Raw genomic sequence first — 17,485 nt, 5'->3', positions numbered from 1 at the left:
TATAATTTGATATGAAAAAACGAAGGAGAATGACCTATATTGACCAAATCGCTCCTGTCCCTCTCCAAGGGACCAGGGCGATACAATGATGATAATACTCCCTACGCAATTTCAAGGTCGTTCCTCCGAAGTTCAAGGTCGACACAAGTCAAGAAAAGGTGGCGAGGGACATTTCAAGGCGTCTTCATCATGCGCAAACACTCAAAGGACGTTAAAATGAAGAAATTGACACCCTATAACATAGATCGCTCCTGTCCCTCAGGAAGGGACCAGGGCAATGTTAGATGCATTGGCCATTTCATGCAAAATTTACGTAAGGACAAGACGTTGCAATGTTTTAGAGGGTCCATGGTATGGTAAAAAGATGATAAACAAGAGTTTTGAACGTGAAATGATCATCATTTTGAGCATGGAGACTAGATCGCTCCTGTCCCTCTCCAAGGGACCAGGGCGATTTGCTTTGGATTCCTTGTTTTGCTTCAAGATCAAGCTAAGTCAAGACGTCCTAAGATAGCATATGGTCCAAGGCATCGTTTGAAGATAATTCGCAAGGGTTTTGAACGTCCAAACATCGTCAAATAATGTGAAAGCCTCACATCGCTCCTGTCCTTTGGACAAGGACCAAGGCGATGCTATTAAAAACACTCACGTTCCTTCAAGATCAAAGCGAAGCAAGGTTAAGCGAGGTAAGGGACAACGTTTAGAAGATATTACAATGAAGATCGAAGTGCAAACTTGCCAAGGTTAAGGAGAAAACGTGGATCGCTCCTGTCCCTCTCCAAGGGACAAGGGCGATGGTCCCTTAAATGCGTCCAAACACATAATGAAGACAAATGGAATAAGCGCAAAGGACATGAACAAAGGGTGTTATTCGCCAACAATAAAGATCGAAGTTAAAAGATGCAAGATGGACGTAGAAATTTGGAGATCGCTCCTGTCCCTCTCCAAGGGACAAGGGCGATGAGCATTCAAGAGGCCTTTAAGTACGCATGCAAGATGATCAAATTCGAAGGACCCATCAAGATGATTGATTTTCAACGTGGAGATGAAGGGGTTAGACGTAAGAAATGCAAAATCAAGACCAAAATCATGGATCGCTCCTGTCCCTCTCCAAGGGACCAGAGCGATGAGGTACGTCCCTTTGTTTTCCAGTTTGGCGCCAAATTAAACAATTCAAATTTTCCTTAAATGCTAAATCGATTTAAAAATTGAAAATCCATTTTTATTTAGCATTTAATATGGCGTTATCTTTTATTAATTATTTTTTTGCCTTTATTAAAAATCGAAATTCTCATTTAAAAAACGCAAGGCATTAATAATTAATTATTTAATTAATATAAAAATCGATTTGAAGCGCCCAATTAAGCAAGTCGGCCTTGTTATTTTATTGCAAATCATTTAAAAAATGGTTTTATTTGTCAAGTCGGCCTAAGGGGTGAAAGGATATGAGCGCTATTTATAAGGGGAATGAAATGTTCGTTTTCACATAATCATTTTTACCTTTCTTCATGCGAATCAAGAAGAGGCGAATATAGTGCGAAGTGTGTTCAAAGGTGGTGCGATTTCAAACCAAAGGTGGCGCTAGTATCATCTTGTGTGGAGTGCGAATTGCGTTGAAGACCAAAGGTGGTGCGAATTTCATTCATCCAAGGGTGGCGCTTAGTTATCAAAAAGGTGGTGCGAATTTGAAGACCACACCAAGGGCGAACTTGGAGATCCATCTAAGACCACACCAAGGGCGAACTTGGAGATCCATCTAAGACCACGCCAAAGGCGAATTTGAAGATCATTTAAGACCACGTCTAAGACAATACTTGAAGATCACGTTCTCTCCAGAGGTGGCGAAGTCGATTTTGAGGAAATCATATTAAAGATTATCTTATACCTCAAATTTTGCCTAGGCGAATTTTGTTTTTGCATTCTAGAGTTAGCTCTCTATCGAGGTATGGCGACCCCAAAGGCGGGAGCATCCACCAGTCGCTCGGCTCTCATGAAAGAAGATCAGAAGACCGAAGAAGTGGAGACCAAGATCGTGTCTAAATGGAGCAACATTGGAGATACAAACTTGGGGAACTTTAGCACGAAGAAGTTTCGAGAGGTCCCTTACATCGGCAAGCCATCACCTGTCGCCCGGAGAATAATAGAGAGTGGCATCATCAAGGCGGCCGGTTTTCCTCCAGCCATTCAGTGCCACGAGTTGATGATCGAGTGTGCCCGTCACTACGATCCACAGTCCAGGACAATTGTGTCCAATGAGGGAAGCACTTTGGCGTACCTTTCAGAGGAAGCCATAAGTGAGGCCTTCCATCTTCCAGAGCACAGGGACATGATATACAAGAGCATTGAAGGAGCCAGATCAGTGTACGATGATGATCCAGATGCTTGCCTAAGCATAATCAACAAGAACTGGCTACTCAAGAGTCGTCCCCGTCTGAGCAAAGTACCGAACACACCACACAGGATTGATTTCCAGGAGGAGTACAGAGATTTGATTACCATGCTCAACAGAGTTACAGGAGCACCTCATGCCTTCTATTTTGAGAAATGGATGTTTTACTTCATCCAGGTGATTGTTCAAGGAAAGGGTACAATACATTGGGCTAGGATAATTAGCCATTGCTTAGACGTACAGTTGAGAAGACTCAGGGCTACTAAGTCCTTCCACATGAGTTCATACGTCATCTATGCCTTAATCAGGAGCGTTGAGTACGCAGGACTACCTCACAGAGGAGTGATTGGAAGAGGACCCGGCGAGGTCAGAGCTTGTGAATCCTATACCTACTTGCATCATCCGCCAGGGAAGAACTACAAGTTAATCAATGATACTTTCACGATGAACATCACAAGGACGTTGCAAGGAGGGATTCACAACAGATTATCTCAGGATGCCCAGGAGTTCATCAAGAGGTACGGTGCTTGGTTCATTCAGTTTCCCAAGTTCACTTACATTAGAGTGCATGGATGTCCTTTACCTCCATACATGTTGCCGAGGTACCCGACAGACAGAATTGTGTTACTTGAAGTAACAAGGCAGTTGGCAGCATATGTGAAGGCATTCAGACACAGACATCAGAATGGAGTTCAGGTACCTATTATTTTGGGTAATTCAGTTGAGGTATGTCCTAATGTCTTAGCCATGGATGACGCAGAGAAGGAGTTAGCCTTGTATCCTTTTTCATCTTTTGCTTGGAGGAATAGTTTTGATCCACATGGACATTTAGAAGAGACGGTCGGTAGAAGATTTAGACATGAGCACCAAATTGAAGATTTTATGATGAATCTCCTAGACGATCTCGAAGTGAAACGAAAGATGCATTCTAGATTGCCTTTGGATTTCATCAGGAAATGTAAGATTTACAGAGTGGCCGACCAAGCTCAGGACAACGGCAGGCACATCCAATCTTCATATGATAGAGAAAGCAAAACAATAAGTTTGAATTGGAATGAGCCCGAGGCCGTGGATTTAGATGATTTGATGGCACCAGTCTTGTCTTGTACTCGCAGATGGGTAGACGTTCAACATCAGAAGTTGAGAGAACAAGGCATAGCCATGTCTTCTACTTTGGAAGAAAAGCCAGCCGAAGGTGGAGCCAGTGTTAGTGAAGGCAATCCTAACCCTAGGAATTCAGGTGAAGGTAACCTTCGATGTGCCAGTGAGGGCAATCTCCATTCGAGAGGTTCGAAGAGAAAGGAAAGATCAGAAAAGAAAGAGCCTTCCAAGAAAAAGTTAGGTGCCAACAAAGATCAAGCACCAGGTACTTCTTCCAGACCAGAAGATAGAACAGTTCGAGTGGAAGAGTCCATGGAGTCGATGGTACAGAATGACAGACTAGAGGAAGGACAGGCACAGCATGTTTCGTCAGATGGATCTCTCCAAGACTATGATTTAGATAATGATAATGAAGTAACATCTCCTCCCAGACAAGAAGAGATAGTACATAAAGAAATTCAAGTTCAAGAGACAAGATCGAATATCCCAGATTGGTTGAAGGAAAGATTGACTAAGGTGATCGTAATAGAGGACGAGGACAGTGCAATTGATTTAGAGAGCCTTGTTGGACGTTCACATATGACAACAGAGAAGAAGAAGGCCACAAAGATGTCCAAGATGATTCGAGATGAGACTGGATCTAGAAAACTGCAAATAGCTACACCGGCAGCAGACAAATATGAGGGTGAGATCCTAGCAGAAGACTATCATATACAAACTATTGAGTTAGGACCATCCACAACAGAGAAGACTTTAGATGATGCCACCGACACATTTGAGGCATTGAAGGACAAGCTTAGAGAAGAAGTAGAAAAGAATAGAAAGCTTGAGAGAGAGGTCGGCGCATGGAGGACATATTTCAGTCACATCAATGAACCTTTGGGACGTCAGGTTCCAGTTAGATCACCAGTGCAGGCATTGCCCCTTCAATCGATCAATGAAGCAGAAAGATTCAGGAACCTGGTCCAGCGTACATGTAGTTGGACGGATAGATCTCATACAATGGCCTTAGAGTTTGTTACAAGGATGTCGAAGATCATTCATCAGGCTATCCAAGTTCTTGAAATTATCCACAGATTGATGGCAACAGTAGCTGCATTTGCCCATACTAAGGACGTTGTCATCCCTGTCTTGAAAGTAATAAGACACACATCCAGAAGAATTTTAACGCAGGAGAGGATCTTAGAAGGTGATTCTCACAGTTTGTTTCAGTGGTCAACCTTACTCCATATAAAGAGTGTTCTCTTCGAGGACATCAGTGTTAGATGTGGTCAAGTTGAGGAGGTGATCAATCCGATCCAGGACAGAGTATTTGAGGTACTTCGTACCATTCTTGGCAGAAGGATCGAGGTCGAGACAGATGTGGATATCCAGGAATTTGAGGATAGAATCAAGATCATCTTTCGCAAGGACGCAAATGTTGCAGATGAGCAGTATGATCAGATGTATGCTACCATGCTCCTGATTGATAGAACAAAGGAACTTGAACCTACTTGGGACGCAGCTCTTCTAGATGCATTTGATCAGGTCATCCACTTAGAAGAGAGTATCAAGAATCTTCCCGAGATTCCAATCACAGAAATCGAAGGAATCGTGACAAAATTCATTGCATATGCTAAGAAAGAGAATTGGAAAGGGAATAAGATTCTAGATGAAAGGTTGTTACAGATGACATGACATCTTATTTCTCATTGGTTGATACCTCCTAGATTTTTGTGCCAAATTTAATATTTGGCTATGTATTTAATATTGTTCAGTAAAAAGGAGGTCATTTGTAACAAACCCTAATTAGGGTTTAGGTGTCATGATCTTGTCCGTTGATTTACTTTCAATCTGGACCTTTCATTGTAACTGGGGATGCTATTTATACCCCCATTTTTCATTTCATTTAGTAATAGTGAATAGTATAATAGAAGAATAGAGTAATAGTCAATAGTTGATGTAAGAGAGATTAGAGTTAGAAGCAATTTTGTAGCAAGATTGAGTCTTGAAGAGAGAAATTCAAGCAATTGTTGTATATGATGACTTGGAAATCAATAAAATATTGAAGTTATGGTGTTTTGTTGCAAATTTCTTGAGTTATCTTCATGGTTGTTGGATGTACTTGAATCACGCTCAATCAAAGTAGTTTGTTAATTTGAAAGACTAAGTGTGAGATTTGATATTTGGTAGGATTCGCAATCCAAACCACTAGCTTCTTGCTGATTGTAGGAACGCCTTGCGTGGTCGACTGGAAAACATTTTGAGTCCTTAACCTTCAAGCATTTTCGTATCTAGGATATGTACCTTCGTAGTAGTGTCCTTGGTCTTTGATGCATTGAACATCATTATTACCTTAGAAGATCGCACTAATTTCAATTGAGTTGTTATCTTATGGCAAAATTGAAGTTGGTTGAGTCTTGCCAAATCTCATTCATGCTAAGTCGTTCATAGGGTTAGGCTAGATTAGACCTCTCAAACCCTATCTTTTGCTTTTTTTTGAAAGTTCCTTTTTAGTTTAGTAAAATCTTCGAGCTTTGAATACGTAAGACCCCTTGGAGGAAACAGCAAATCGCATCATACCACTAAAAAGCTTGTCCACACGTGGAGACCCCACTAAAAGAACCTTGGAGTCCATCTAACTGATCCTTTTTGCAGATCTTCAGCAGTTAGAGACTATTTTCTCAAGAGAGGATAAGATACCTGTTGGTATTTTATTCTGTGTATGATTGTGTATAAAATACACGTCAACATGTTGTTAGAATTCTGCCTTACTTCCAATCCTAGGAAGTAATGAAGGAGTCCTAAGTCCATATCAAATTCTTTGGATAGATCATTCTTGCATTGATCTATAAGGTGATCATTTCCTGTGATTAATAAGTCATCAATATTAGCATATCACCTTTATTTCTTTTGTACTAGAGGTTAGGATCTGCATCATTTTTGAAGAAGCCTAGTCCTGAGAGACAGGTGTCAATTCTTTCATACCAGGTCCTAGGAGCTTGTTTGAGCCCATAGAGAGCTTTCTTGAGTCTACACACATGAGACTCTGCATCATGAATTTCAAAACCTTTAGGTTGCTCTAGGTAGACTTCTTAGATCTCACCATTTAGAAAAGTTGTCTTAACATCCATTTAGTGTACCTTCCTCCCCTTTGTTGCTGCAATGGCTAATACAGCTCTTACTGATGTATACCTGGCAACAGGTGCAAAAGTTTCTTCATAATCTATTCCCTTCCTTTGTGAGAAGCCTCTGGCTACAAATTTGGCCTTGTGTTTTTCAATACTGCCGTCTGCAGCATGTTTGATCTTGAAAAGCCATTTAGATGAAACCACAGATTTCTTGGTTGGCTTAGGAACAATCTCCCAAACATCATTTTTCATAATGGACTGATACTCTTCAGACATGGCATCCTTCCATACTTGATGTTCAAGTGCATTTGATACATTGTTTGGTTCGGATTTAGAGAGATCATTCATAAGGACAACATAGCTAGTGAATTTATTAGGCCTTTTGCTTTCTCTGAAGATTCCTAAAGGAGCAACAAATTTCTGAGCTTCTTCTACAGTTTTGGTGGCCCATAGTGGTCTTTTCTTGAGGTTTTCTCTAGGTGGACTTTGAGTTTCACTAATAGTTTCCTCAGGATTCTCCCTCTGAAGCTCAGGAGTAGGATCTCTATCTAAGCTAGGGTTGGGAATATAGACTTCAGGATCTAGAGAGCTTTGGGCTCTTTTGAAGGCTAAGTTTTCTTCAAAGATCACATCCCTACTTAGTTCAATATTCTTTTGACCAGGTATATATATCCTATAGGCTTTGGAGGTTTCACTATATCCTACAAAGATTCCCCTTTTTCCAGAAGGCTCTAATTTTAATCTTTTCTCCTTAGGTACATGAATATAGACAGGGCATCCAAAAATCCTAAGGTGGCTTATATCTGGTTTTGATTTAGTAAAGACTTCCTCAGGTGTCTTATCTTCAAGATGAGAGTGAGGGAATATATACAGTAGTGCTAGTTGCTTCTGCCCAAAGATTGATATTTAGATTCTGATCAAGAATCATAGCTTTGGCAGCTTCAACGATTGTCCAATTTTTCCTTTCTGCTATCCCATTTTGTTGAGGGTTGTAAGGTATTGTTAACTCCCTCTTAATCCCTGAATTTTTACAAAACTCTTTAAATAATTCTGATGTGTATTTCCCCCCATTATCAGTTCTTAGGGTTTTAATTTTGTTTCCTGAGTAATTTTTTGTTAGTGATTTGAATTCTTTAAATTTGTTAAGGATCTCTTCTAATTCTTTACATTTCAGAAAGTAGATCCAGGTTTTCCTAGAGTAGTTATCAATAAATATTACATAATATAGAAATCCCCCCAATGAATTTACAGACATAGGTCCACATATATCAGAATGAACTAACTCTAAATTTTTACTTGTTTTTCTAGTAATACTCTGAAAAACACCCTTAGTATTTTTACCTAGGGCACATCCTATGCATGCCCCTGAATGATATTGCTTTAGCCTAGGTAGACCTGTGACAAGGTCTCCCGTTGATGATAAAGCTCTAAAATTTAGGTGGCCTAGTCTTCTATGCCAGATTTCATTGGCATCTATAGTTTCATGAATTAGGGATAAGTTGGGCTCTGTGCATAGCTCATACAAGTAGCCTTGTCTTTGACCAATTGTTTTAGCTTTCTTGATGGATGAGTTCTTTGGCCAAGCCAACACTTTGTTGTCCATGAAGGTCACTCTGTATCCATTGTCCTCTAGTGCTGATATTGAGACTAGATTCCTCTTAATACCTGGAACATATAGCACTCCTCTAAGTTGTAATGATACACCTGACTTTAGTTTGATGGTGCAGTTTCCAACTCCTTTGACAGGGTGTGTAGAGTCATCTCCGATGGTTACCTCCTCATCATTCTCCTCTTTCATGGAGTCTAGTACTTCTTTGAATTCTGTGATGTCTTGATGAGCCACTGTCGATCACCCAGGAGTTCACTTTGTTTGATGCTTGATTTGTGAGTGTTGAATAGAGCACATACTTCTCGGAGTCCTCTTCTCTTTTTTATTTTCCTGTTTTGGCAAATGTGGCTTGTTTAGCTCTTTCTGGACATTTGGCAACATAGTGCCCAAATTTGTCACATCTGTAACACTGAATTTGAGAGAGGTCCTTCTTGAAGGAGTTCTTGCCGTGACGACCTTTTCTCTTCCTGAATTGCTTCTGCTTGCCCTTTTTGTTTGAGTTCGTATTTAGAACTTGAAGATCTTCATCTATATTCTTTTGTTTGATCCATTTCTTATTTTGCCTTGATTCCTCTTGGAGACAGGACTACCTTTAGCCTATCGAATTTTGGAAAGTTATCCCTTGCACTGATGCCTTGGACGAATGTTTCCCAGATACTAGGCAACCCATGTAAAGCAATGAGGGTTAATTCTTTGTTTGGATCTCATATCCAAGGGTTGTCAGTTCATCCCTTAAGGTGAATATTTGCATGAAGTAGGCATTGACTGATTCTCCTTTTATCATGGCTATATGATTTATCTCTCTTTTTAGAGCCAAGGTTCTATTGGCATTGGATATCTCAAAAGCGTCTTCAAGTGCTTTGAACATGTTGAAGGCTGTTTCATGTTTCTTTATAATGGGCATAATATTGTTCCTTACCCCATCAACTATGATTTTGATAGCCTTATCATTTCCTTCTCTCCAAATTGCTTTGTCAGGTTCAGTCTCAGGTTCTTTAGTTTCAGTGTTTACAAATGATTCAACTTTATTTTCTTTTAGAATCATTTGAATTCTGAATTTCCATGCTGAGAAGTCCCCCTGTGAGTCTGTCTTCAAATCTGATAGCGCTAGCCATTGATAGGATTGTGATGTTGAATATATACTTGATTTGAATTTTACGTAAAATTGAACAGCCTCAGGTTCGATTTAACTATAGCTTTGATACCTTGTAAATGATGTCCAATTTACATTCAATATGCAAGTTATATTCTATTAAAATAATCTTGTATATATTATTGACTTAATGTATGAATCTAACTATCTTCTTGTTTGTGGCAGGTGAGAGGAGCATTTAATATTTTCTATGTCCTATCTCACGAATGCTACTCAATATAAGTATATAACAAATGGGGTACGATCAAGCAATGCCTTGATCGGTCATGACCAATCAAGACATTACTTGATCGTGCCTCTTTGTTTATACTAAACAAATGCATGTTCATTGTTAATACCAATTGGTGTGGAAGTATTTTAACAACCGATGACTATCAATGTTTGCACAATGCTAACAGCTGATAGTTATCGGCATGTTAGCCTTAACAACCGATAACTATCGGTGTAGGCTTAACACCCGATAACTATCGGTGTAGGCTTTATTATTATGCCACCCGGTATATCATATGCAACCTGATATTAATCGGTGTTTTTGATTAATCATTTATTTATCATTAATTATGTTAATCGATATAAATCGAAATGCAAGATTTAGTAATCGATGAACATAAACAAAATATATAGTATGATTATCAATGAATAGGTTATTTATATGCAAATGTAGAGTGGCTATCAAAGAGGAATTAATTGCTTGAAGGTTTTAATGAGAGACTTCATTTATCTCTCATTCAATCATTTATCTTACCGAAGCTATCATGCATTAACAGACCTGATAGACTTTCGTCTTTGGTGAGCTCCAGCATTGTGAAGACCTTCCACCACCCCTTGGGACTGATCACTCATCATTTTTCTGCTGATTTCCATCATACATATTCATTTCTGCTGTAGCTGTCTGTTTTGGGAGGTTCCATGCTGGATCTTGAAGGATTTGACACGATTCAGTAGCCCATCAGGATTATAGAGACAGATCTATCCCTGCTGCAGCAATCTTCAGGCTGTACAACAGCAATTTCATCCTCATTTTGGGCACGATTCCAGTTACATGGTCAGCTGTATCTCATATTTGCATTATTGAGCAGATTTTCAATTTCTGCATATTAGCACGATATAGGTATACTTGGGGCTGTATGTTTATTATGAAACAATCGAATATCAGCTGATAACCTTTCTGCAGAATCAGTAGGTTATACCTAATGATTTTCACTGAATTTTGGTGATTGATATAAGCATACTGTAGATGTTCATATTTCTCAGATCTGCAAATTTACAATTTCATTGAAGGGTTTAATGCTATTTTCTGCTGCCTAGGTTTGCCATTGCAAAATTCTGAGTTTCCTACCACCTAGAGTATCTATTTTTAGAATTCAATTATCATAATTAAATTAATTTTACAAGAGATCAATAATTTGATCAGTATTTGGTATTATTCTGTTTGGGAACATTGCAGTTTTTCTCTCTCAATACATTTGGTCTATTTCTTCAATAGTCAGCAAGACAAGTATTTCAGACAACAATCACAGCAGTGAGCTTTTATGGCAATCAAGATGAGTGAATTAATAGCTTTTTTATAATTTGAAAAACAATATTACATCAAATATAGAACATAATAGATTATCATCTGTTTATACATGAATGATGAGATATCCAAGGGGTACTTTATACATCTGGTCTAGTTTATAGCCAGTGCCTTAGGTGGTTGACTCGCAAATATATAACATCTTGAACCATGGATAATCACATTTTCACATTATTCGCTAACATAAAGAACAGTTACGGTGATGAGTTACCTTCATCTGATTGATGCTTCTAAGACAATACCCTTTATCTAGGTCTATTGCAAAGCCAAAATATGCCCTTTTTCTGTTGAACAAGGCAAGCATCTTCCAAGGGTCAAAGGTAAATGTTGCCAACAAGAACCATATGGCTTCTGTAAGAAACTAATCTAAAGGAAAAAAAAATCTTGTCTCGGAGAAATCCAAATATCAGTGAGAGTAGAGGTTGTTTTCACTCTAGGAAGACAGAGTTCCTCTGCTGTGTAAATTTGCCAATATATGATTCAAACTTCTCCAGTATAGTTTGTACTTGATTCTCTGATTCTCTCATATGTCAAATATGGCATGTTGATTGAGGCAGGACCTAAAAATTGCATTTAATGATGAAATGAGGCTCCTCTCTCCACTACAAATTTATTGAAATTGTACAGAACCAATCAGACTTACTTACACAGCAGCACGAGTATAAACTACCACATAACCATGCCTTTGGAGCTCAACAGAGATGCCTTCAATTTTATCTGTAAAGCCTATGCATACTGCTCACACATAATGATTCCAGGAATTTTGCAATGCATCTTCACAATTGTTGCCCTTAATTTTCAGAATTCACTGATCTGCTTTTTCCGTTTGTATTGAGGCACTTAAATTTGCATGCTATAGCAACATTTGTGAGTCTGTTTTTCTGTGCTTTGGTAACTTGTAGAAAACAATTTACCACTGAAGAATTTGTGCATTAACAAATGTAACCATGATTGACACCTGGAGATATTTTTAATGTAATACAGTACTTTTATTTTATTTTATTGATATTTTATGATATTCATCTATGGAGAATTATTTCCTTGAGAAATTCCATGTTTTTCTTTTCTATTTGCAATTCTATTTTTCGTGAAACCCTTGAAAGGTTGCAAATCAGGATCTGATTCTTTTTAGCCGGCTTTTATTCAGGATTAAATTTGTAGGACAACTACTCACTTTTTTTCTTATGTGAAGGCTGAAGGCTCTTTGGATAATAAATTAGTGCCGAAGGTTACCCAGACACTACAGGTAAAGAAATCATTTGAAAAACTTATATTTTGAATCTATTGCTTTGAGAAGATGCAATATTATCCTTGTACTCAATTGGGTGTTAACATGCAGAACCTAGAAGATGTTAGCGATGTCAAAATTGAGACTGTGGAGAGTATCACTACAGTTGAGGTAAATGTGACTAAATTTTTTGTTTGTTCTGATTATATGAAGTTTGATGCAACAAATGCACATCTTTTATTATTTCTTGCATTTGACAAAGCAGCGTCTTTTATCAAATGTTTCTCTTGAAATAAAACGTTTTTAGCATTTTTTGCATTCATTTTATTTGTGAACCTGAACTTTGAAGCTCCAGTAAATGATCATGGGTGACAGGTTCTGCAAATTTTACTAACATAAATTTATAGCTTCACATTTTTAAAAGCTTCTCATTCTCCTTAAATTGCTAAGAAAAGAAACAATTTTCCATCATATATTGAATATCTGTATGGTTTCTATCTTTGTATAGCTGTTCAACCAAGAAAAGAAGCTATTATTGCATATTATAACAATAACTAGTATAACATTTTGAAACCTCTATAAGACCCCTGAATGTCAGGTTCCTGACTATATGTTAGTTCGTTAAGTTATCATTTTTGTGGCCACAAATATGAGCTTAAGATAATAGCGCATTATAAGTAGTCATATTTCCCACTTTGTTACATCTTAACAGATGATGGGCTTTTGAACAAAGCAACCCACAGAATGCTTTGTTAATTCTCCTATAATGTTTTTACTTGATTACTATTCTCATTTGCAATCTCCTTACCTTTGTCATCTTCAAAATTTGATGCAATAAGTTGCTTTAGTTCTTATTTGTCAACTTCATAAAAATAACATTTCTGACAAGTATGTCATCTACAAAAACTTGATGCAATAAGTTGCTTTAGTTCTTGTTGTCATCTTCATGAAAACAACATTTATGATAATGAGTATGTCTCTTTTACCTAACCACACTAGCCCATATGCCTGGGACTCTTCATTCACCTGATAATGATAACCTTCCTGCTCTTGAGATCTAAAATCTATTTATTTCCCTGCAAACATGCTTGTATCCATCACTACTAAATAAAGTTACTTTGCAGCACTGATTGCTTCATTAGGACCCTTTTTAAGGTGCACTACTGCATTGACGGTGTCTGCTCAAAAGTTGGATGATAACTTTTCCTCTCCTTTGAGCTTGCATCTAGCCATTTTCACAAAAAATCTTTGCTTTATTTTTTGTAAGCTTCCCTGCTATGGAGCATATGAGTAGTTAAGTTGTTTTCGGTAGAAGAAGTATTGTAATAGCTGTAGAAACCTTTGAACTTGTATTCTTCTCCAGTATCTTTCTGTAGCGGACTAATCTTTGTTTGGCTCCTACATCTTATGATCACAGTTTTAAAATTTTAGGATTTTTCAAAAGCAGCTTCTTATTTCTTAAGTAGACAAATTTTCTCAAGAAATTACATAGGCATGCCACAGAAAATAAGGGAGTTACCATAGGATCACAAAAATCTATGTTCCCCGGGTATGCATTCCCAGTCTTTTCAGGCATACCAGTCTCAGGGACATTCTGGGAATGGCTTGGGGATGCCCCCTAGTCATCCCTGATTTTTATTTTTGTCCCTATCCGTTTCTAAGATGGGGGAACAGATGGGGGACAGCTGGATGTCTGAGACAGCTGACCATCCCTGCGATTGCACACTTAATTTAAAAAATTATGGTCCTAAATGAAAAGCATATTTGAGACTGCCTTCTATATTTTTAATGACAATATTGTATATGATGATTTAGCCTGTCTCTGAATATAGCCCACAAGATAATTAATAACTCCAATATGCTAGTTTTGTTGGTTAAGGAGTACGAAGCTGTTTTTAACAAAAGAAATCAGTAATCATAACAGCAGACACAATATGTATGAAAGCTGCTAAAAATTGCATTATTGACATAAGTAAACAAGGACGTACAACTTTTGAATCTATTGTAATAACAAAATGAGCACATATGCCCTAACTTCACCAATAGTAATAAAAAATGAGCTTCAAAAACATTTCAGCCCAGCAGAGAAATACACAATTTGAATTTTTCAATAATTATAACATAATTACTAACGAATTATTTGTACTACATGGAGCTTATGAATTATGGAAGCAATTAAATTTTGAGTTTTGACATTTATTAATTTGTTTGACTCCATGTGAACTCTCAATCCAACTCAAATGTTGTGTATTAAGGATTCTATAATGTATTGTGTATCTGATGAATGCCTTATCAATGTTATCATGTGAATTTTTGAAATTTCCCTATATTATTTAAAACTTTTCTTATTTATTATATAGCCACCTCCTAAAATGGCTTATATTTTTTTGTCTTGGAAACACATTTCTGTCCCCTGCCGTGTCTGTCCCACAAAACTGTTCATTTCCTCTTGTGCTAATTAAAAAAAAAATTGTTTTCTATATTTCTTTCTTAAAAGTATGGGCCTTATACACGATGTTCTAATATATTTGAGGCATATCATGAACCATGACAAGCCTTTTCAAAATAGAAGACTCTGATAGCTTAGATCCCCATAGTTGATGCCACAGCTAGCTTACAAAATCTTAATGTGCTACGTCATCTTCATCATTGAAATGTTTGACATCTCCATTTGGCATTAAGTGTTCTTCACCCGTCAACAAATTGCCCTCAATCATGTCCCAAGCAACTGCCTCACCTTGTATTTTGTTATTTTTCGATGAAGTAAATTGTCCATTTTTGTGTGGGTAACATGGAAGACATGGTACGTAAAACTTATATACCAAGCTAAAATGATATTCTTGGTGACCAAATATGAGAGACGTTACCTTACCATCATTATAATTATCATTGATTTCATTTTTTTTGACAATTTTTCTTGCATGTCTTTTAGGTCTTTATTGAAAATGCTTGCATTAATTCGTGTTGCAGTCCCGCTAGTAATGACCAGGGTTTTTGCAACAGCAAGAGTTGATTCTGTTGCAAAGTTGAGCTATATATTAGCATCATTTTGTGTTATAGGCTCTACTTATTATTTCGTTGCCTTCGTCTTTGGTAGTCGAGCCATATTTGCCTCTTTTTTATGATTTATTGTAAACTTATGCTTTGTGTTGCTTGCTTAAAATGTATAGCTTATTTTTCTACTTTTCTTGCAAGACAGTTTGCCCTAATTTATCAAATTTTAAATGAAAAGATCAGAATAAAGTATTATGAGGTTGATTCAAGATCTTTTTCTACTCTTTTCATCCATCACTACTAACTAGTCTCTAATATTCTCGAGTCTGGTAAGATAATCCATAACCTAATCACTTTCAGTCATTGACAAACTATATAATTGGTTTCATGAATACAACATTGGTCTTATTTGGAGTTTCATTTGAACTTTCCAAATTATGGTGTCTTTTTTCCAGCCGTTATCTCCTGCACAATAAGAATTATGTTGTTGATGACCACCATGCCTATAATGGCGAGTGACATTGTCTTCATCATTGAAAATTTTATGCTCTTGCTTGATCTGCCTTCGCTCCCTTCAACAATACTAATGAGATCAGAGTAAGGTGTATGTACCTAAGTTTCCAAGCCCAACAATTTTTAAAATCCAGCTTTATGTGTATTTCACAGTGTTGCACATAATGTCATTTCTGCATTGCGTAAGAGTTCAGCTTCGGTTATTTAATCTCACCGAGCCATCGGAACTTCATAAGTGCACAAGTGGTAGTTTTAATATCATACTAGATTTAGTCAGATTAAAGAGGCTACTCTGACAATGGAACAAAATTGTAGAAAGTTGACATTTTGTTTCCACTTGAAGACTTAATATATAGCAAATGCATGTCTACAATGTGGGAAGGTCTTTAATGTAATTCCATTTCTCCATAACTGCATCGTATAAATGTATGGTACAACATGTTACTTACATTTACAGGACTAATTTATCTGTTCGTACCATAATTACTCAAGGTTTTTCTTAACATCGGTTTCAAGCAACATAATTAAAAAATTGTTTTGACATCTCCCAGCTATTATATGATTCTACGACTCTTATAGATGTGTTTTCTGTGTATTTCTACATTAGGCTCTATAAGACACTCCTTTACCTATTTAGTGCTCGATGAACTTTATCAACTTTTGTAATGCTGATCTACATGACTTGCCACACATACTTCTTTCTATGGGTTGGACTGACTCTCTCTGGGCAGCCATATGTCTTTTGATTTGTGGAATTGACTGCATAATGACTCCAGACTTGCACATTACTGTAATCTACAAGAAACGGTTATGATTTTCACTAAACTTTGAAGGGATACAAGTATTAATCTGCACTACAGAAAATATTAATCATTGTCCTCATATATTGCACAGTAATGACATTCATAGTTTTAAATTGATTTGTTAACGATTGACAATATCAGAGCTTGTGTAGAAAATTTGCATGGATGTGAGTGTGCATTCATTATGAAGAAGATTCTAAGTCTAGTGCTAAAAGCACATTCAATAGTTGCCAGTTGATTGACAGACATCACCATTCGATAGGCAGCTAACCTAGACATCCATTGATGAAATAAATTCAATATTGCTTGTTGGAAACTAATTCACCTTTCAAAATGAGTAAAGGACTTTGTGATTTGACGACCCATTTTCTGTTTTTTTCAGTTAGTTAAACAGACCACTATTCAAGCTACTGGTGTTGCCTCTGGATTGGTGGAACAATTGCAAAGAATGGGCTTTAAGTTACTAAGTCTAAGCTTACGTTTTGAAGACGAGGAGGAGGAAGAAGAGGAGGCTCAGAGAGCATTGTTATTTAAGGAACTAAGTAGCCAAGATTAGACATTCCTTTTTGAAGAAGAGGAGAGGTTGCTTAAATATTGCAACTTGTATGATTCAAGACAAGTGGAAATTCATCTAGTGTTTAAATTTTTCAGTCTTGCGTTTAATGGGAAGATTCTTCCATTTATTCTTTGTAATTTTTTTTTCACAAAAGCTTGTTTCCATATCCTGTATTGCTTGCATTAAGTGGAACTTTAATTGAAGGAAAGAAAATTTAATTGCCCCAATCATCAGTTGGAGTTATAGTTTATGGAAGCACATCTTCAAGTGTTTACATAAATGAAATTCCAGAATAATTTTCAAATAAAGAAATACAAGATAATGCTCAATAACAATATCAATTGAGAGGAAAAGTTCCTCACTGATTGACTTTTATAATTGAGAATACTTAAAAAAAAAAAATTACCATACAGTCTTAATATATATTTAAATTCGGGAGTGACTATTTCTACA

At 37.1% G+C, this 17,485-nt stretch overlaps 1 protein-coding gene across 1 annotated transcript in view; it reads left to right on the top strand.

The window, feature by feature from the left end:
- The window catches only part of LOC131051376 (uncharacterized), a 31,157-nt gene extending 13,988 nt beyond the window's left edge, over positions 1 to 17,169 (top strand). Inside the window, exons 2-4 of the mRNA XM_057985870.2 lie at positions 12,131 to 12,184; positions 12,278 to 12,337; positions 16,859 to 17,169. Coding sequence (XP_057841853.1) covers positions 12,131 to 12,184; positions 12,278 to 12,337; positions 16,859 to 17,032 — 288 coding nt within the window. The 3' untranslated portion in view covers positions 17,033 to 17,169. The remainder of the gene's footprint in view (positions 1 to 12,130; positions 12,185 to 12,277; positions 12,338 to 16,858) is intronic.
- The last annotated feature ends 316 nt before the right edge of the window (positions 17,170 to 17,485 follow it).

Source organism: Cryptomeria japonica, chromosome 11 (genome assembly GCF_030272615.1).
Source record: "Cryptomeria japonica chromosome 11, Sugi_1.0, whole genome shotgun sequence".
In the NCBI taxonomy this organism is placed as follows: Eukaryota; Viridiplantae; Streptophyta; class Pinopsida; order Cupressales; family Cupressaceae; genus Cryptomeria; species Cryptomeria japonica.
This window is presented reverse-complemented; position numbering and strand designations above follow the sequence as displayed.